At 37.0% G+C, this 17,890-nt stretch overlaps 1 protein-coding gene across 1 annotated transcript in view; it reads right to left on the reverse strand.

Annotated features, from left to right (window-relative positions):
• The window catches only part of TRDN (triadin), a 223,354-nt gene extending 205,873 nt beyond the window's left edge, over positions 1-17,481 (reverse strand). Inside the window, 3 exon segments of the mRNA XM_064707176.1 lie at positions 10,029-10,038; positions 17,181-17,286; positions 17,288-17,481. Coding sequence (XP_064563246.1) covers positions 10,029-10,038; positions 17,181-17,286; positions 17,288-17,481 — 310 coding nt within the window.
• Positions 17,482-17,890: the final 409 nt, after the last annotated feature.

Consider the following 17,890-nt stretch of genomic DNA (forward strand, 5'->3'; position numbering starts at 1 on the left):
GTTGTATTACAAAATCTATGGATATCTCCCTCATGACAAATGGAAGGAATAGGCATGGAGCTGTGTCTCTGAGCAGAGGGACACACTGCACTTATGTCTGGAAGGCGAAGAAAGGGAGGGAGTAAGCTGGGAGCGTTTTCACTTCTACTCATCTGGAAATTCATCACTTCATCTGGTTTGCTACAGCAGAGTAGAGCATTACATTCTCCAGAGCATTTCATGTGGCTTCTGTGTAATCAATGAATGTCGAATCACAATGTTAGAACAAGAGATGCATTTTAGGATAAATATCATATGGATTCTGCTTGAGCATCTGATAATAGGGCAGGTTTTGGTTTTATTTTTTTTTTGCTGGAAAACAAAGAGCTTGCATTTAGTTTTAAGTTGTTGTGCCTCTTATTAAAGTTAAAATTTTATCAAGCATATTAACAGATTAAAAACAAAAAGAAAAGGGTTTTGTGCCCTTCCATTTCTGAATCAGCAAAAAAATTATGTCCTCAGAATTCACTTTCTAGTGCAAAATAACATCTGCATGGACTTAAAAAAGTGTGAGATAAATTTAGGGTAAAGCAGTAGTTGTTCTGCTCCAGCTCATACGATGCAGTCAGCCATCTACTCCTGGAGCTGGCCCAGACAGGCAGGGTTCAAATTCAACATCTACCAAAGATCTTTTGCTATAAAAGTGTTATACTAACACTCCTGATAAAAAAAAAGCAAACAACCAAAAAAACTCCAACAAACCAAATCAACAGTAAATATATAAAAGAATCAACATCAGCATCTAATTTTGGATGCCTCCCTGTAAAATGCTCACATTTTCTACTCCTGTCATGAATGCTGATGCAAAGAACTTCCAGGAAAAAGAGAATTTTAACGTTTTCCTTAGAAAAAGCCATTGAAATTATACTAAATTTTTATGTTGTAGTTACAGTTTAAATATTGGGATTCTAAACTATTCAATGTATATAACCTGAACTGTACCATATACATGGGTTATCACCTCTTTGGGGTGTTAAGGTGTGTCCCACACCAGATGTGTTCAGGTACTAATACAGCTGACTTCAATAAGAGTTGCACGGATAGACCTGAAGTCAAAATTAAAGTCTTACCTGCTACAGGAGGAAAAGGTCAGTGCAAAATAAGGACCTTAACATTTGAATAGATGTATTAAATTATGCCTCTAGAAACAGTAAAATAGTTACCAGAAAACTATATTTATGGTAATTGTGTCAATTGTGAACAGCCTCTCAGCAAGGACTGAAACAAGATTTAGCCTTCCTGACATGCACAGAGAGCCACAACTTAAATCTACATAATGGAATATAGGAAAAAATTGAGCCAATTTACATACCAAAGGAGGCTACAAAGGTTTAGATTCATTGTGCCTTTGACAATTTGACTCCAGGCAAAGGTACAGAGATACTTTTGAAGTTGTGAGAACATAAGCACGTAGAGGGAGTAGCAGGTCTTTACTCATTACATATTTGTAAAGGATTTTTTAAAACTATCTTTGAAGATACAAAGAGGAGACTTCTTCAGTGAGAAAGTTTTTCTGTGCCTGACATTTAATAGTTTCCTTTCTTATGGTAAATGCCTTTGCATGGCACCAAGCAGAACTTCTAGACCAGATACAAGATCATACTGTGCTCTCAGACTTACTCTAAAAGAAGGTCAAATCTGCCCCTGGACTCAAGTGAGGCTCATTCAAGACGTAAAGGCACAGCTTTTTCATTCTGATTTGTAAGGAGAAAGCTCAGCACTGACTATGATTTTGAGCAACTGAACTGATTTGAGTGAAAGTATAACATAGGTAAGTTTTAGCATATGAACTATTTGGGATTAAAAAAAAGAAGGTAACGCCTATGTTTTTCTTCTCTTTAGCCTCCTCTACATTGCATGACCTGTTTTGTTAGCTCATCTCTTTTACTCAAAATAGAATGAGTCTAAAGAATAATGCAGCTTCTTACAGTGTGCTTTATAATTTTGTCTCATTATGTTTTGCATTTGGAGGAGGGGGACAGAAATGGATCAGAGACAATGAAGAAAAGGAAAGAACATGGGACAAAACAAGATCTGTCAGCAGCATCCTCTGGTATTTCTACTACCTAGTGGTGTCACTATCTCTACCATTAGTCAAAGATTTGGTAGCCATGTACTTGCTTCACAATTCCCAAAATAGACTTTCTTACATAAATCAACTGTGCTGTAGGCACATATTAGGAAAAAAACCAGAAGCTAAATCTTGCTGGTCCCTTTTGACCGCATAGAGCTTAAACACACTCCCACTCAGGAATCTAAAGTCTGAATGGCTTGTTCCAATGCACTGAAGGAAGACATATTATATAAAGGTACTATTATATGACTAAAATATTAAATATTTTTAAAAACGTTTTAAGTTGACAAGAGAACATGGTAGCAGGATCATATGAATAATAAGCACGGCTCGTTGTCCATGGCTTTAAGCTAAGTGTTTGTATGTAGTGACTTTATATCTTACTTCTTGCTGGTCTACTTCATGTGCTGTGTGACCAGTCTGCTCTGTCAATGTAAAGCAGCAATGATACGAAGCCTCTCTGTCTCTGCAACTTCTCTTTGACCATACCTTTGGTTTGCTTTTAAATCAGTAAAAAACTTTGTTCCTCTTTCACACCTCTCTGAAGACATTTCAGTATTATTGGTCAACAATCCTCCTTTTTAAGACCCACTAAAATGAGACCGCAATGGGGGAATATAGGCAGGGAACAAAATTGCTGATGCTTTTTGAATCATAAAGTAAACTTTTCTATAAATGTCATTTTAAAAAATGCCCTTTAAAATTTAAAATAAATTTAAGAAAACCCTGTGCTAAGGGCCATACTTTCACAATATTACAGTTTTCCATTAATATTTATGGGAATCCCACTTATTTAAACAAACAAAAAAAACTATGATCAAGCCATTATTGTTGTGAAAAGAGTTAAACAAATCACTGAATTGTTGGAAATTACTGGCTAAGGAAATGCAGTCAAATTAGGGCAGCCTTTTTTTTGAGAGTATAGCCTGTTTGCAAATGCAAAAATCTGTTCCTAATTTCAATTTATTTTACTATTTGTACTCAATTATTATCTTATTTATACCAAGGCCTAATGAGGATTTAAAAAAAAAGTAGGTTTTTTCTCCCCTACCCTTGAATAAACATTACATGAAAGAAAATGAGCTCTCTCAGTTATATATTCTTACAGGATGCAGTGGCCAAGAACCTAATTTAGACATAGCACAATATTTGTTTAATAAATCATTTAACTTATCAAGAGAATTTATATTTAAAATAGATTTTTCCTATTTAACCTATTTCTATTATCTAAGTATGTAAATATACACATATAAGCAATTTTTAACTGCTGGGTTTGTACCATTTTAATTGAATTAAAATTTCCATCCTAATGAAGCTTGACAGAACCCACAAGTAAAAATGAAACCATTATGTAGCAAAAGAGAAATGCACCATTTACCATTCTCCAGCATTATAAAACAACAACAACAAAAAAAAAAACCAGTATGAAAAAGCTAAGAATCAAGATAAAGGACTCCCAAAATACAGAATGTTTTATTAGACAGATATTTAGGGTATATTTTTCTCTAAAAGGCACAAATTCAGTGAGAAGGGCTGTATTTGGTTGCCATATTGGTCACCTTTTGGAAAAAGAATGATAGATGACATTTGAAAAAATCTTGAAAATTGCTATTTTGAAATCCAGGTTTCTTGTTTGTTGATTTAAATCATGACTAAAATTGGCAATCTAAAAGTCCTTTTAATCATTTGGGTTTAAAGCAAATCATTAAAAGTAAGCCTCTACTTCTGTAATATGGTTTACCTGGTAAAATTTGTAGTTTGCATTAGTTCAATCTTTTTAAACAGAGAAGAAACCAGTGACTGTCATCATCAGAAAGAAAAAAGCTTTTCATATCTGTAAATGGATGAGCTGCTTCAAATGGGGTAACTCTGATTTGTTTCTCCCTCCTCAGTATGTCCTGAACTGAAGCCAGACCTGTATTATGAAACGTTTTAAAGTAAAACAGTTTTTGCTTTCCAGAACTAAGCAGTAAAAAGAGAGTAAATCTGCCTCTTACTCAGTATTTATATTGCAGTCAGTGGGTGAAAGTACTCAAAATGTTTCTAGACTCGATTTTTTTCAATGTTTAGGTCTCTGAAACTATAGGTTGAGACTTCTGAGAATGTAAGTAGTTGCTCAGATTTCATATTTAGGTCAGTGGTAACTGATTTTCCCAATTACTTGAAAACACTAGTAGGATTTTAAAAGCATTTCTCAATATATAAGTTACATTAAAATACGCTCCAAATACTTAAGATAACAAGGTTCTTTGTAATATTTAAAAAAAAAAATTGAATAAATATTCAGACCTACAGTCCAGCTGTTTGCCACAACAGGAGCTAACTGAACACACACAGTTTTAGCCTGTCGTGTATTAACACAATGCATTAGCTTGGCTCTCTGGTTAATAGGTTTTCAGTCTTCCTGCTCTCCAGAGCTAAACCCCTGACTCTCTGAGGGGCTGCCTGAAGTAATGAATTGTGTGTAAGTGTTGTACCAGCTGAAGGTGCATAAATACTGTATCAGCTTTGAGTAGAGCTGTCCACAAATTCTTAAAAGTCAAGCTAACCATGCTTGCCTCAACAGGCTATGTGTGAGAAAACACCAAGGCTGAAGCCAAACCAGCATGGTTGTACAGGCCCACAGTCACAGGAGAATATGATTTTTAAGGAATTTCTGTAAGAATTTGGAGCTTCTGTTCTCCACAAAGATTTTTCACTGGTAGACCTGGGTTTTCTGACTTTTTTTTTTTTACTTTGTGTAATTAGGTTGCTGATTTTACCTGGTTGTTCTGAACTAGAACAGACAGATTCCTTCAAAAACCATAGCTAAAATTGTTGCATTTTCCTTACCCTGCTGTAATAGGTATACTATCTTCTTTCTCATCAACATTGAAAGGCAGAGACAGAAGGCATCTTTTCATTTGAAAATTTGCTAGGTGCTAACGTATTCTATATAAACATCCTAGCTCCAAGCATAAACAGCAGTAAGAAAGGAGGGTAAGAAACACCTCTCGTACCTTTAGTCATCGAAATGAATCATCTAATCCAATTTATTCATCTAGGCCCCTGTTGCAGTCAGCACAACTGGCACATCTAGCAGCAACTCATGAATTATCATAAGTAGCTATCTGCCTCTTGCTTCTAGTGAGCCTTCATTAAACATTTTGCCAATTGATTACCTCTGTTAGCTTCTGACCATCATACTTATGAAATAATTGGGATTTTACCCTCTGGCTCTTATGTGTTATTTCTCACACCTTAGTACTTTCATGTCTATTAATCTTCAAGCATACACATCTTTTTGCCTTTTGAAATTATTTACATCTTAAAACTTTTCATAGTTATCCAATAGCCTGAGAAAAGGGCTGAAATGCAGAAGATAATTTTGATTTTGTCACTGACAAGCTGAGTGTAGCCTTGGGGCTAGCCTGTCTCCTTGCAGCCTGCTCCCAGAGAGAGGAAATATGTAGTCGCACAGCTCTCAGCAGCAAAATAAGGACCAAACTGTGACTCATTGTCACATTTCTATTTGACTCCTGCTTCTCTCTTGCTCCACTGGGGAAATAAGTTGTGGCAGACAAACAGCTGGCACAGAAACCTTGTCTTTCTCCTCTCCTCACCTTCCTGGATTAGATCAGTGCACAGTCTCCAGAGCATTGCAGCAAGCAGAGCTGAGTCTCTGTTCATTCTTCCCTGTGTGGGAGGATGAAGTGTCAGGGGATGCCCATCAACCTTGCACTGTGACCTGCAGGAGATTGGACTAGAAAGGACCAGCTATGGGGCTGGTGCTGGAGCTGCTGTGCTCACACAGATTAAGCTGTACATTGGCAGAAGCCATTTCTCAGAGGTGTCAGCCTTTTGCTGTTCATGTTTCAGGGGTGGCAGCTCCAACTACATCTGCCACTGAGTCCAGTCCAATCCCTGTTTTCATAGACACAGTGGAGTAGCATAGTTTGAGACCCATGGCTTTCTAGACAAAGCCTTAAGTGGATCCCAGAAAAGATCCTGGCTGCTACAAGAATACTCAGTAACTGCTTAAATGTAATAATAACAAGAGCAATAATTACTATTAGTTGTAATAATATGACTAATACTAATAATAATATTAGATCCTGAGAGTATAACAAATACAGAGTACTTATTCCCTGTACTGAGTCTTTGTACTTTTTTTTATACAATTTTAAGGACTTCCATTTTTTAATAGTACATTTCTGTGATGGCAATGACATGTAATAGGAGAATGCTGAAGATAATCCTCTGGAATCTTCTCCTAAATACTTGACAGCTAGAGACATAGGTCCTGCCAACTTTCTAAGGACATTTATGAATTGCTGTCTTCAGGGATCTCATTTTGTCTTTCACAGTGTACATTTCACCAGTATTTCCACAACTAACAATTTGTCGCTGTGTGAAAGAATAAGTAGCACATGTGGGTTTTCGTGCAAGTAGCAGGGTAATTGCTTATTGGCTACATATTTAAGTTATTTAATCTCACCGTCATTATCATGCTGTTGACCTGAAAGAACTCCCCATTGCCTCTGTTCATCTCTGGATAGATTGTTGTCCTGACACAGGCTGTCAGAAAGAGAGCCCTGAGATGTGCAGCAGCACACCCTGCCAGCCCTGGGCCAAATCTCTGAACCAGAAACCTCACTGTCCATGGCATCACTGCTGTGCCCTGCTCTCTGGTGTGTCAGGATGGTACCGCGAAAGGCAAGGAGCCCAAGAGTCTGCCTCTGTGACTGACAGTGGAAAAAAAGTTATAAATACCTATTGCAAGGAGCAAGTGGTTTAGTCCTATCAAAGTCATGAAGAGTCCAGCAAATCATGGGCTGGGAGGCAGTATGGAAAACAAAATAAATTGTGAAAACAAAATAAATTTTGTGAAGTAACAGGTAGTTGAATAGCTTTTTGTTTATCCAAACTACATATTGCTGAAGTTTATATCTAAACTTTCAGGTTGTGAGTGCCAGTACTACTCCCAGAGGAAAACAAACTGCAGTGAAACATTAGCTTCAGGCTGAATTCTTACTTTATGTCATAAATAAAATTTCCATCTTGTGGATACAGTGTCTAAAAATCAGTCAATCACTACAAGTGCATTCCAAGTACATGAAAACAAAATAAAACTAAGCCAAACATTACTAAATTAAATTAATTATATAGTTTATTTCCCTGTCACGTGGAAAGTTTACTGGGGAGCTGATGCCCTTTATCATCTAAGTCTATGCTTTGGTCAAAAAGCCCCAGAGAAGACACATACTGTTACAGCTGTAAAAATACTCCTGTAAAAACACTACCAACAAAATTTAAAAAAATTCAGACCCTACTTTTCTTCATTCAATGGTTTTTTGTTTCATTCTAGAGTCTATAATTATCTTTCTTTAATAAGCTCAATGACTGAAAAGTCAGACTGGTTGTAAAGTTTTATATTTTTTTCCATTTATTTTGGACAAAAAATCTCACTAATTTGGTTACTTCACAGATTTGCCTCATAACAGCCAGAAAATAACCAATGTTTCCAACAAACCTTGTTAAGAATATCTAAATAAACCTGTGTTAGTATTTGGGTTAGGGCTGTCAGGCTGAGCCACCTGTTTTGGCAGTACATGCAGCCAGAAGTAAATTATAGATCAGTCCAACTGCTGATTAAAAAATCACATTGCTTCCCTGATGTAGCTAACCAGACATCAAGCAAGGATTGTACTACTTGACACAGTCCTAACATTAGCCTTTAAGAAGGAACAGGATCACTTTCTAATAGCACTTAATGCAGATCCTCTTACAAGTATGAACAATAAAAAATGGAAGATGAAAACAACATCTTTCATGCACTGAAACAGCACATAATCTTGAGAAGCAGAATAAAGTAAATCTCAGAAGACTGTTTAAAAGCATTTTTTGTATTTTTGTCATTATTAAATTCAGATAAAGAGTGGAAAAAAAGTTGGAGTAAAATGCAACTAAAATATTTTGTATTAAAGAGGGTTGCATTTAAAATATATCCCCCCTTCTGACTTCAGCTGATAAAATATTGCTATGCATCTAAAATGTACTTTAAATATGAATGGTCAGGAAATGCTAAAGTACATGAAACATTCACATTTTAGAATATGCATTTGTTGGTTAGTACAATTGCTTTTCATTTTTGCAGGCCGACATCTGGCATATTTATTTCAGCGCAATTTTCACTGACTCCCTCAGAAGTCTACCTAAATAAGGATAGCAGAAGGGTTTTTTGCCTTTTACCATTCAGTAACTTCACATACACTTCAAATATACTCTGTGCTCCCTATGGAAAAATCAGGGCAAACAAATTAAGCTGTTCTGACTCTGGTAAATCTCTGATTATAAGGGACTACCAAAGCTTTTTTCTGAGCAAAGGCTTGAGAATAGAACCCTGAACTTCAGACATTGCCTGTTTCTATCACTCTGATGGAGGTGCCTAAATAATGGTGTTCTGCAGATGAAACTAAGGTTATTTTTAGAGGTGTACAGAGAACTTTTTTCAGTAACTCGTAAAAACTCAGGCTACAAGAGTGAAAAAGTAAAAGAGAGAAGAAAAAACAGTAAAGAAAAATAGAAAGGAATGCAGAAAACAAAATTAAATTATCCTGGAGTGAAAACATAATTTTCTAAGAACAATAAATCATTTTGACAGGCCACTTCACTTATACTGTTAAATCACAAATAATTTTTTGTTAATTATATTTGAAAAGAGTTACTGTACCTTCTGCTGTTATCTCGGCCATGATGATGGTAAGAGATATTCTGTTTAAAAGGTCAAGATTTACTGTGGCACCTTAGATAGTACTTCTGGGCTGCTGACTCTCGCAGGACTTGCAGGATGAGAAGGAGGGAGGTCCTCTGCTTTTTCTAATTGTGTTCCTTCTTCTTTTATGCTCTCTGAAATGTCTGTTTCCTCTGCAGACCTGGCCTCCCAGAACAACCAAAGGCCTTCCAGAGGCAACACTTAAAGCTCAGTCTAAAGTATCAGCTTCTAACAAAAATAGCCATGCCTCAGAGTGAACCTTCAGCACAGTTTTCTAATAGCCTCAGAACCATGCACACCAGAAATAAAATGTAAAAAACCACAGCTCTAAACAGGACAGGAATGCACAGAGAGGCAACAAAAATCACAAGAACTGGGAAAGAACTGTTCAACGCTCCTACAGCCTTGCTAGCATAATTGCAGTTCTTTGGGGGGTATGTCAGGAAACATGAAATATAGAGTTCAAAGTAACCTTATCCATCCCAGTACAATTTTATTCTTAGCACACTCAGTGCTTAGCACATTCTTCCTGGCCTTATATGGCTTGGGGAGGGTCCTATGAAGCTCACCGCTGACTAAGGGGGAGGGTAAATTTAGGTGATTTTCTCCACTTAGACTCTTAGTTGCAGTTCAGAACCAATTAAGACAGCAATTTGAACCAGTAAAATTTACTTTGATTTTTTTTTTATCCTTTTATGATTTGCTTTAATTATCACATATACCTGTGAAGTTCATCTAAGTATTACAGGACACTGCTAAAAATTTAATATTAATATTTTATATAGTCTACATATGTGAAAGCAATATGCAAAAATATCAAGTAGACCAGAATTGTTTTTCTGTGTCTGATTCATGAAAATATTTAAGTAGCTCAAAAATTCTGTGATTTTGAAGAAGATTTTATAAAACTGAAAACAAGTAGATACTTAAAAGCATTTAGAGAAAGTAAAATGTTAACAATTCAAATAAGAACAATTATTTTAAAACCTGAGCAATCTTTTCCTTGGACTGCTTGCAATTCCACAGCTGTAGAATTACGTATGGGGTCAATAGGTTGAAAATGAAATTAGCAGAAAAGTGCCCTGAAGCCAGCATACCTTTACGTAAATGTCATCGTCACATGAAACCAGAAACCACCTTTAACAGCTCTGGCTAGGGAACCTATAGTCACCTTGTCTCTGCTACACGAGCTGGCATTTACACTTCTCATCTTCCCCCCAGGAGATATTGGCACCTGGCTCTGTGGCAAAGTGTGGGGAAAGGAATCTATTTATCCAATGCACAAGATGCAGAAGAAAAGGTTCATTGAACAGCAAAATCACCACCAGGTCTTTCCTCCTCCCTCTGCTCTTAACACATTTCATACCTGCCACCTGTCTGAAAGTGGTAGCTTTTTCTAGCCAAAGCTTGCAACCAGTGCTTGAGCCTCTTTCGTCTTTAGCTCTACTAACCCAATGTTTTGCACTGACAAGGTTTGATTACTTGATGCTAAGTGCTCAGTGTTTTTCTGATCATCCCTCTAGCCCTCTGTTTGCTCCTTTAGCCTGTTCTTCAGTAGATCCTCCTTACTAAGGCTGATAAAGTGATTTTATGTAAAACCTTATTTCTTCAAAAATACTCTTTCATGAGTACCAGAATGGTCTGAGGAGTCACATTCACATATCAATAAAGCAGCTGCTCACAAAAGGTCAGTGGTTAGTAAAGGATGATACTAAGGCAAATTCCTTGTTCTTCTTAATTATATCTCTTCTGCTGAAGCAGTTCCATTTTATATGAACAGTTAAATATTTGGGGTCACCTATGTTTTGACAGCTTTACTACTTGCTTAAGACGTGAGATAGATCATCTGAATACCTGAAGCACAGAGCTCATCAATCCTGAGAAGTCAGGATTTTTTCACTTGTATTCCTATTCAAATTCAAAAAAAAATAATAAAGTCTTCATTTTGGAACATGGGGGGAGAGATAAATGGGGAAAAAATGATGTCTGAATATTTTCTTGTATTATGTAGCAAGATCCTGAGATTTTGGACTATGCCAATGTCACTATAGGACACGAAAGAACACAAGCTCACACCTCTGTTCTTAAGGTGAAGAAAGAAGGGAGGTTTATTTTCTGACTCCAACATTTTTAGTTTTCTAAAAGTGACAGTGGATTGGAGGGTGACGGTGACACCTCTCCAATGACACTGGTTAAACCAACAGTCTATCAACTCTCTCCTCCTTCATAAAGGAATGTAAAACAATGAGTTATTTACAGAAAGTGTGTGAGAAAGTTCACTACAAGAATGTCAACATCAGAAGGCTTAGAAAATCTTAAAAAAACGGAGTGACATGCCCAGACATAGGTGTTTGTATAACTAACTACATGTGCATGATTGCCTGTCCCTCACCACTTTACATTGCAGCTCCTACCACCTGCCCTCCTTTCCCCACACCTTACTCCCTTGTTACTATTTATGATTATCCTCAATCATGGGCTGTTGTTCTGAAATCAAAATATAAGAGTAGAAGAAGTGAGAGAATCCAATTTGAAACCAATTTTCCACAACATCAGCCCAGCAGCCAGAAAGAGAAGTGGCTGGTATCCTCTCATACCCTCCCTTGTATGCACAAAATATTCATTCTGGGAAGCAGGCTAAAGATGACATATGCACCAATATCTTACATATATGTATAGATATGTATGTACATCTTACACATGTATATGTGCATATACTTATATACATATAAAGTGTGGCTTTAGGCAAATGTATTGGAAGTTATGCAGTTGTTCCCTTTAAGGAGGAAAAAGTCAAGGGATCTGAGTGTCATATTTACTAGAAATAATCACAGCCTTCATGAAAATACACAGAACTAAAATAAAAGAAGTTATATGTGTGTGCATGTATGTTGAAACTGAGAAACAAACATTGCCATCTGGAAATTATAAAGAATATCACATTTATTCTTTAGAAGTCTAAGCAACCGAAAAATTTGAAAATTTTTTAAGGGCAAGTTCAAAGTTTTTTTCAAAATCTAAAAACTTTAGATCCTGATTCAATTTAGGAGTTTCTTTTAAACTAATCTGTGAAACTCACAGCATGCAGAAACTGAAAAATTTATACCAATCTTCATGCAACAAAGTAAACATATTTTCCTGACCTAGTTTATATGTTGAAAATTTCATTTTAGTGGGAACCTTTTCTGTCTAACCTGACCAGAAATATTCTTTTGTAAGATGTCCTGTCTCTCTTCTTGCTCCTCAAACAACATGGAAAATGAAAAATCTAAAACTCCTTTGGTTCTTGCAAGTGATATCTAAACCTGGACACATGCGAGTTTCTCATAATTTCTTCTGATTATGCCTTGGGCACAATGAGGAAATGTTGTTGCCTCAAGTTAGCAATAAATATCCTGCTCCTGCTCACAGGGGTTACATGGTAAATGAACTGTCCTGGGATCAGTTCTTGCATTCAGTGGTGGGAAGGGAGGGAGGGAGGGAAGTGTAGGAACAGCTACACCCTCACACCAGATTTCTCAGATACACAAATCTGTGTTAGACAAAATAAAATTACAGTTCTCTTTTCTCTATAGGTACCAGGATAGGGAAAAAAACAATACTAGGACCAGGGGAGAAGGACATACTATATGCTGCTACTAATATCTGCATGCAGCCACATGCTTTGATCTCAGACAATGCATTTTTCACTAAGAACCCTAACTGACGGAACAAATTATTTGAGCAGTTTTTTGAGCAATTTCTTTTGGAAAATGCTAGAGGTTTACTATTTGTGAGACTCTAATGCAAACTCCTGCTTATTAGTGAAAAGTTTGGTTGTTCATATAATCAAAGTACGAACATACAAATACTTTATGAGGTCATTTTTGGGTTGCCTTGATGATATTTTCTAAAAAGGAAAATTAGAAGAGACATGAAATTATGAGGTAAAGAGAGGAGAGACTTTGATACTGATAAAGGAAAGTATTGGAGGAATTGAGTATAACAGTCATTCAACAAGAAAATGCAGGGCAATATTTGAGTTGTCTGCTGACATGTTATTGATGAATACTCAGAGTTCAGTCCTACTGAGAATCAAACTGTTCATAAGAAAAAGAGTTTTGTACCCCAGTGCTTGCTCAGCAGCACAGCTGGGTCAAGGAAAGGAAACTTATTTTAACTCTGATGCATCCAATGATCTCCCCAGACCACATGGGAGTATGTTGTTATCAGAAACACCCAGCAATCAACTGATAAGAACTAAATATAGGATGAAAGTATAATGTCAATGAGAGGGTGAATGGCACTGAATCTAGTGAGTAACAAAGACATATGCAGAAGCAAATATAGGATTAGAATGATGTCTGCCAACTGAGCTTTGATGTGCGTATGAAGCTGGTTTCCCCTGAAACAGACTTTTACTTTTTATGCTTTATTTTTGTTTAAGAATAATGTTACTTCTAGATGAGATTTTCATTCAGCCCCACTAGTAATACCATGTTTTCCAGTGTGAATAGGAACACACATTCTGGTGCCTTTGTAGTCTTCATCAGCCAAAGATGTAGCTGTGACTTTCTATGGACCATTACACAACTCTCAAGTAATTTTTTTCCATGTGTGATTGATATTTCATAATTAATGGTTGCAAGATTTTTTGAATCAACATGGCAAATATATAGGCATATTCTGGATATTCTGAAGCACACACGAAATACAAATCAAAGCAAGACCTTGGTATCACATCAGATCTAGGTTAAATCTTGGCACATATATGTTGTCTCATAAATCAATGTTGTTGCACCACTTTTCAGAGAATTGCATACATAGTACCTTTCAAAAAGGTACTACAGATCCATAGTAGATCTGTCCTACATTTAATTTGAACTACTGACAGACAGATAAGGAGCTCTGTCCCTGTAGGCTGACTGGTCTGAATGCAAATCAGCCTCTGCCTAGGCACAGCTGACAAGCACACCGGAGTCACATCACCTTGACACTCTGAACTCATTAAAGGACACTTCCAAAGCTATATGATAGAAACACAGCAGGTACAAAAGAAAATATCTATGACACTGACTGTTCTGCTTTACTATGGTTGATATCACTCTTACTCATTGTACTGCAAAACTGCTGAAGTAGCTATTGCAGGGGAAGGGTAGATATATGTCCAATTGTGTCAGGAACCCACGTCTTAAAAAAGGAACCCACTTGCCGCGGCAGCTACGTCCAGATATGGACAACACTGGACAAACCAGACCAGTGAAGAGCCTTTTTTATTATTTGCACATCAGTCTCAAGACATTGTTATACAATGGAGACAGGATGTTAACAGCTCACTGATCCACAGGGAATGCCAGAGAAGGTGGGGTGATACAGAATGACATAAAACCATCTCAATCTAGATTTCAGCCAATCATACATAGAACAACACATATTGACAAGCATTCTATCCAATCTTATAAAACACACGTAACGGTAGTTAAAACAAAGACTGGTTCATAAGAGACAAAGAACAGAGCTCTATTCATGCTAAACTTCTAAAGATATACGTTAAATAACCTTGTTGCCATCCATAAGCCAATTCTACAGAGGCCTATTGTTATTTGTCACGTATGCTCTACTGCTTGGGAAACTTTTCTGCTGTATTTGCAATGCTAACAAAACTTCAGTCTGAGGCCTATACTTTTTTAACCATTTCCTAAAAACCCTCTAACTTTAGGGACTCCAACAGTAGCTTCAGTCAAGGTGTGTGAATAATGAACATTTTCTAATGTCCAAGAAGGCCAACTGATTATAAAACTACTTCGAGGAAAAAAGAACATCCTACTTAGTCTCCTTGCAAGCTCGCCAAACAGGCAGTCTATGGCAGGCAATCAGACTAAAGCAGTCCCCTAGCTTAGGAGAGTTGGGTGTTTTCAGTGTTCTCTGATTTAACTATAAAAGTTATATTACTATATAATAAAAATTATAATATATTACTATATTACTTATATAACTTATATTACTATAAGCTAGGTTCAGGGAGGGCATTTATTGCAGTATGTCAAGGTAGACTGCATTTGGATGACCTTTAGCAACTTTGTGTAACACGCTTTTCCTTTTACTTTGATTATTGCTGTTCTTAATGAGTATGGTTTTATTAGCACCTATGTGGCTTTACTTTCACATCTAGAAAATTACTCAGAAACTGTTTCACAGATAAGTTCTATGACACTGAAAAAGGTATATCTGGAGCTGACTCTTTTAAGAAACAATGACAAAAAATACACTATAATCATCTTTTTTTCAGGACAATCTCTATCCAAACTTGACCATGGACAGAACATAGAAAGTTGCCCAATGAATATTAGAGATGGGGATTGGATCTGACACAGAATATATAAATGCTCTGTCAAATACTGATTGAGAACTGTTCAAATATACCAAAGTATTTGGTGTTTGGTAAAAAATGTCCTTGCAAAGCAAGATGACCTCAGTTCCCATGACCGTCCTTGAGAACAGAAATTTTCTGAAAAATTCACAGACTTTTGAAAAAAATTATTTGAAACCAAGTTTTTATGATGAAAGAACAAGGCTCAGAAATATATCACACAGAAATACCTAGACAAAGAGCAAAATTTTTCCTGAACTTCAAATTTCATACCCAGCTCCAAATTTCCAATAATACATTTTAAAATTGCTTCGCATCTTAGACTTCTGAAACATTTCAATAGAAATCTGCATTTAGTGGGTTTTTCCCAGCTATGGCCATAGTCAAGCACATTGCCAAAAACAGATGGAGAGAAAGAAAATTTTGACCAAAAGTCTGCTGTGAAAAGACAAAGAAATATAAATGTTTTCATGCCAAGTACTTGAGAAAAAAAAACATGGAGTAAAACTAATCATCAAGTATCTTCAGTAATGTGAACCCTTTTTGGGATGCTTTAAACTATCTGCTGAGGCTGACCTTCACAACCAAGGGGAAATCTCATCTTCCTTTCTATTTAATAGCTTACTCTTCTTCTTTATATGGTACATTATGTACCACATGTTCTTAGACACTCAGGCTAGACTGGACCTCCCCTAGTCACAATGCCAAAGTATTTACCTTGTAATAAACCCAGTCAAAGTGTCAGGAGGTCCATCTGGATTTTGGCACTTTCATACTTTGAGAGCTGACACTCAGTATCTAGGCACAGTGACTTAAAAGTCATTTTGAAGCACTTTTTGTCCTGGACATCTCTGTGTGCAATACAGCTGCAGGTCTAAGAGGGGTTTTGCTGAGAGTTTGTGTCTCCTGCATTTTGTGTTTGTTTGGGTTTTTTTGAACATCATGTTTTTCTGCTATTACCAGGATCCTGTTAGCCCAGGGATATCAGGACCTGCTTGAGCTATGCATTTCCACAGACACAATAGATATCAACTCCTGCCAGTGGAGAAACAATTTTCTAATGAAATAAAAGTCCTGCAGATGAATTAACTCTCTGTGTGACACAGTCACCCATCCGGCACTACAGAAATGTATGACGCAAAATGCTGAAGAAGAAATTGAATCTGTTATTTGTCAAAAATATACAGAGAGACAGATAGAGAACAAAGGAGAAAAATAAAAAGCACACAAAGTATTTCAGCAATTATCATCTCTAAGAAAGAAATTACATGAAAGAAACCAGATTTCTAAAAAACTTTGTTTCTACAACAGCCATAATTTTTCTTTGTGCTTCCTCTTTCCTTCTCCTACATTCTAGTCACAGTCTTGGAGAGATCAAAGCTGGAATTGCAGATGAAGAACCCACCTTATTATTTTTACTATTATTATTATTATCATCATCCTTACTATTTAAAAAGAAAATCTAATCTGGGAGCTTTTTCATTAGGCAGTTTAGCTTCTTTACGGAGTAGAAGTGGAAGACATGAATTAGTAAATTCAACCTTGTCAGTGCTGACAGCTGTGACTGCACTGAAAAAAGTATGTCTAAAAATTAAAGGATCTTTTAGAAGGAAATATAATTTTGAGCATTGATGTCTTTACAACTCATCAGAGCACATATATATCAATTTTCCTTCAATAATACACCACCATTTGTCATTATCAATCCATTTAGATTCCTGTCCAAGCTCCAACACAAGTCCATAGTCAACTTCCTAAGGCAAACCAAAAAGAATATTTCTCTGCAAAGCACTTACTGAAAAGAATTGCTAGGTCTTTCTTTCTCCTCTCCAGAAACCCTGAAAGAGCAGAAACACAAATAGACCAAATGTAGAGGACTACACTGATCCTAAAAGGACAGCTGCACCATTTCTTTTTCCAAATTCCCAGCTTAAATGAAAATAAAAGCATTACCCCAGAGGCACCAAGCAGAAGCTCCTCAGCTGGGTCCCCAGAGCTCAGCAGGCAAGGCAAGGGCACTGGGGACTTTTGGAAGCTGCCGGGTGCATTCCCAGGGCCTGAGGACAGCGTGCAGCGCTGGTACAGCTGGCACAGGGTGCAGCTGCCAAGGAGCTGCTGGCAGGTGCTCCCTGCGGGTGCAGGGGCCAGAGCCGCCAGGGCAGCACGTCCGGCTCTTGTCGTGCGAGCCTGAAACAATCCAGGCCGGGACGCAAATATTCTCTGGAGGACCTGGCCTCCTCTATAAGGGTTTGTGCTTGAGATCATTTTGTGGGTCTTGGAAGTAGTTATAACTGTACTTGTGGTTGTTTTTAATTCATAGGCAGTCTGTGAAGTGGACATTTGACTATAAAATCCTATTTTATGTGCCTTGTACCTTAAGGATTTTTCTCTCTGGTCACCCCTGCCTATTCCACTCTCCTCAGTTAACTGGAAAGTTCAGGGGTTTGTGCAAATTAATGTCAGGAGAAAGGTTTTGGGAAGAAAAGGTAGCCTGAATATTTGGATTCTGCTTCACCTAACAATGTTGCCTTATGATGAGCAAGGAAAAACATGTTTCTTGTTACAGATAACTGAGGAAGGGGTTTTGGTTTTGTTGTATTGTGGTTTTGTGTATTTTTCCTTAAGAGAGAGAAAGCAGATAGGCTTATAGTCAATCCCTCAAGAAGGCAGATAT

The sequence above is a fragment of the Zonotrichia leucophrys genome, chromosome 3, assembly GCF_028769735.1.
Source record: "Zonotrichia leucophrys gambelii isolate GWCS_2022_RI chromosome 3, RI_Zleu_2.0, whole genome shotgun sequence".
Lineage (NCBI taxonomy): Eukaryota > Metazoa > Chordata > Aves > Passeriformes > Passerellidae > Zonotrichia > Zonotrichia leucophrys.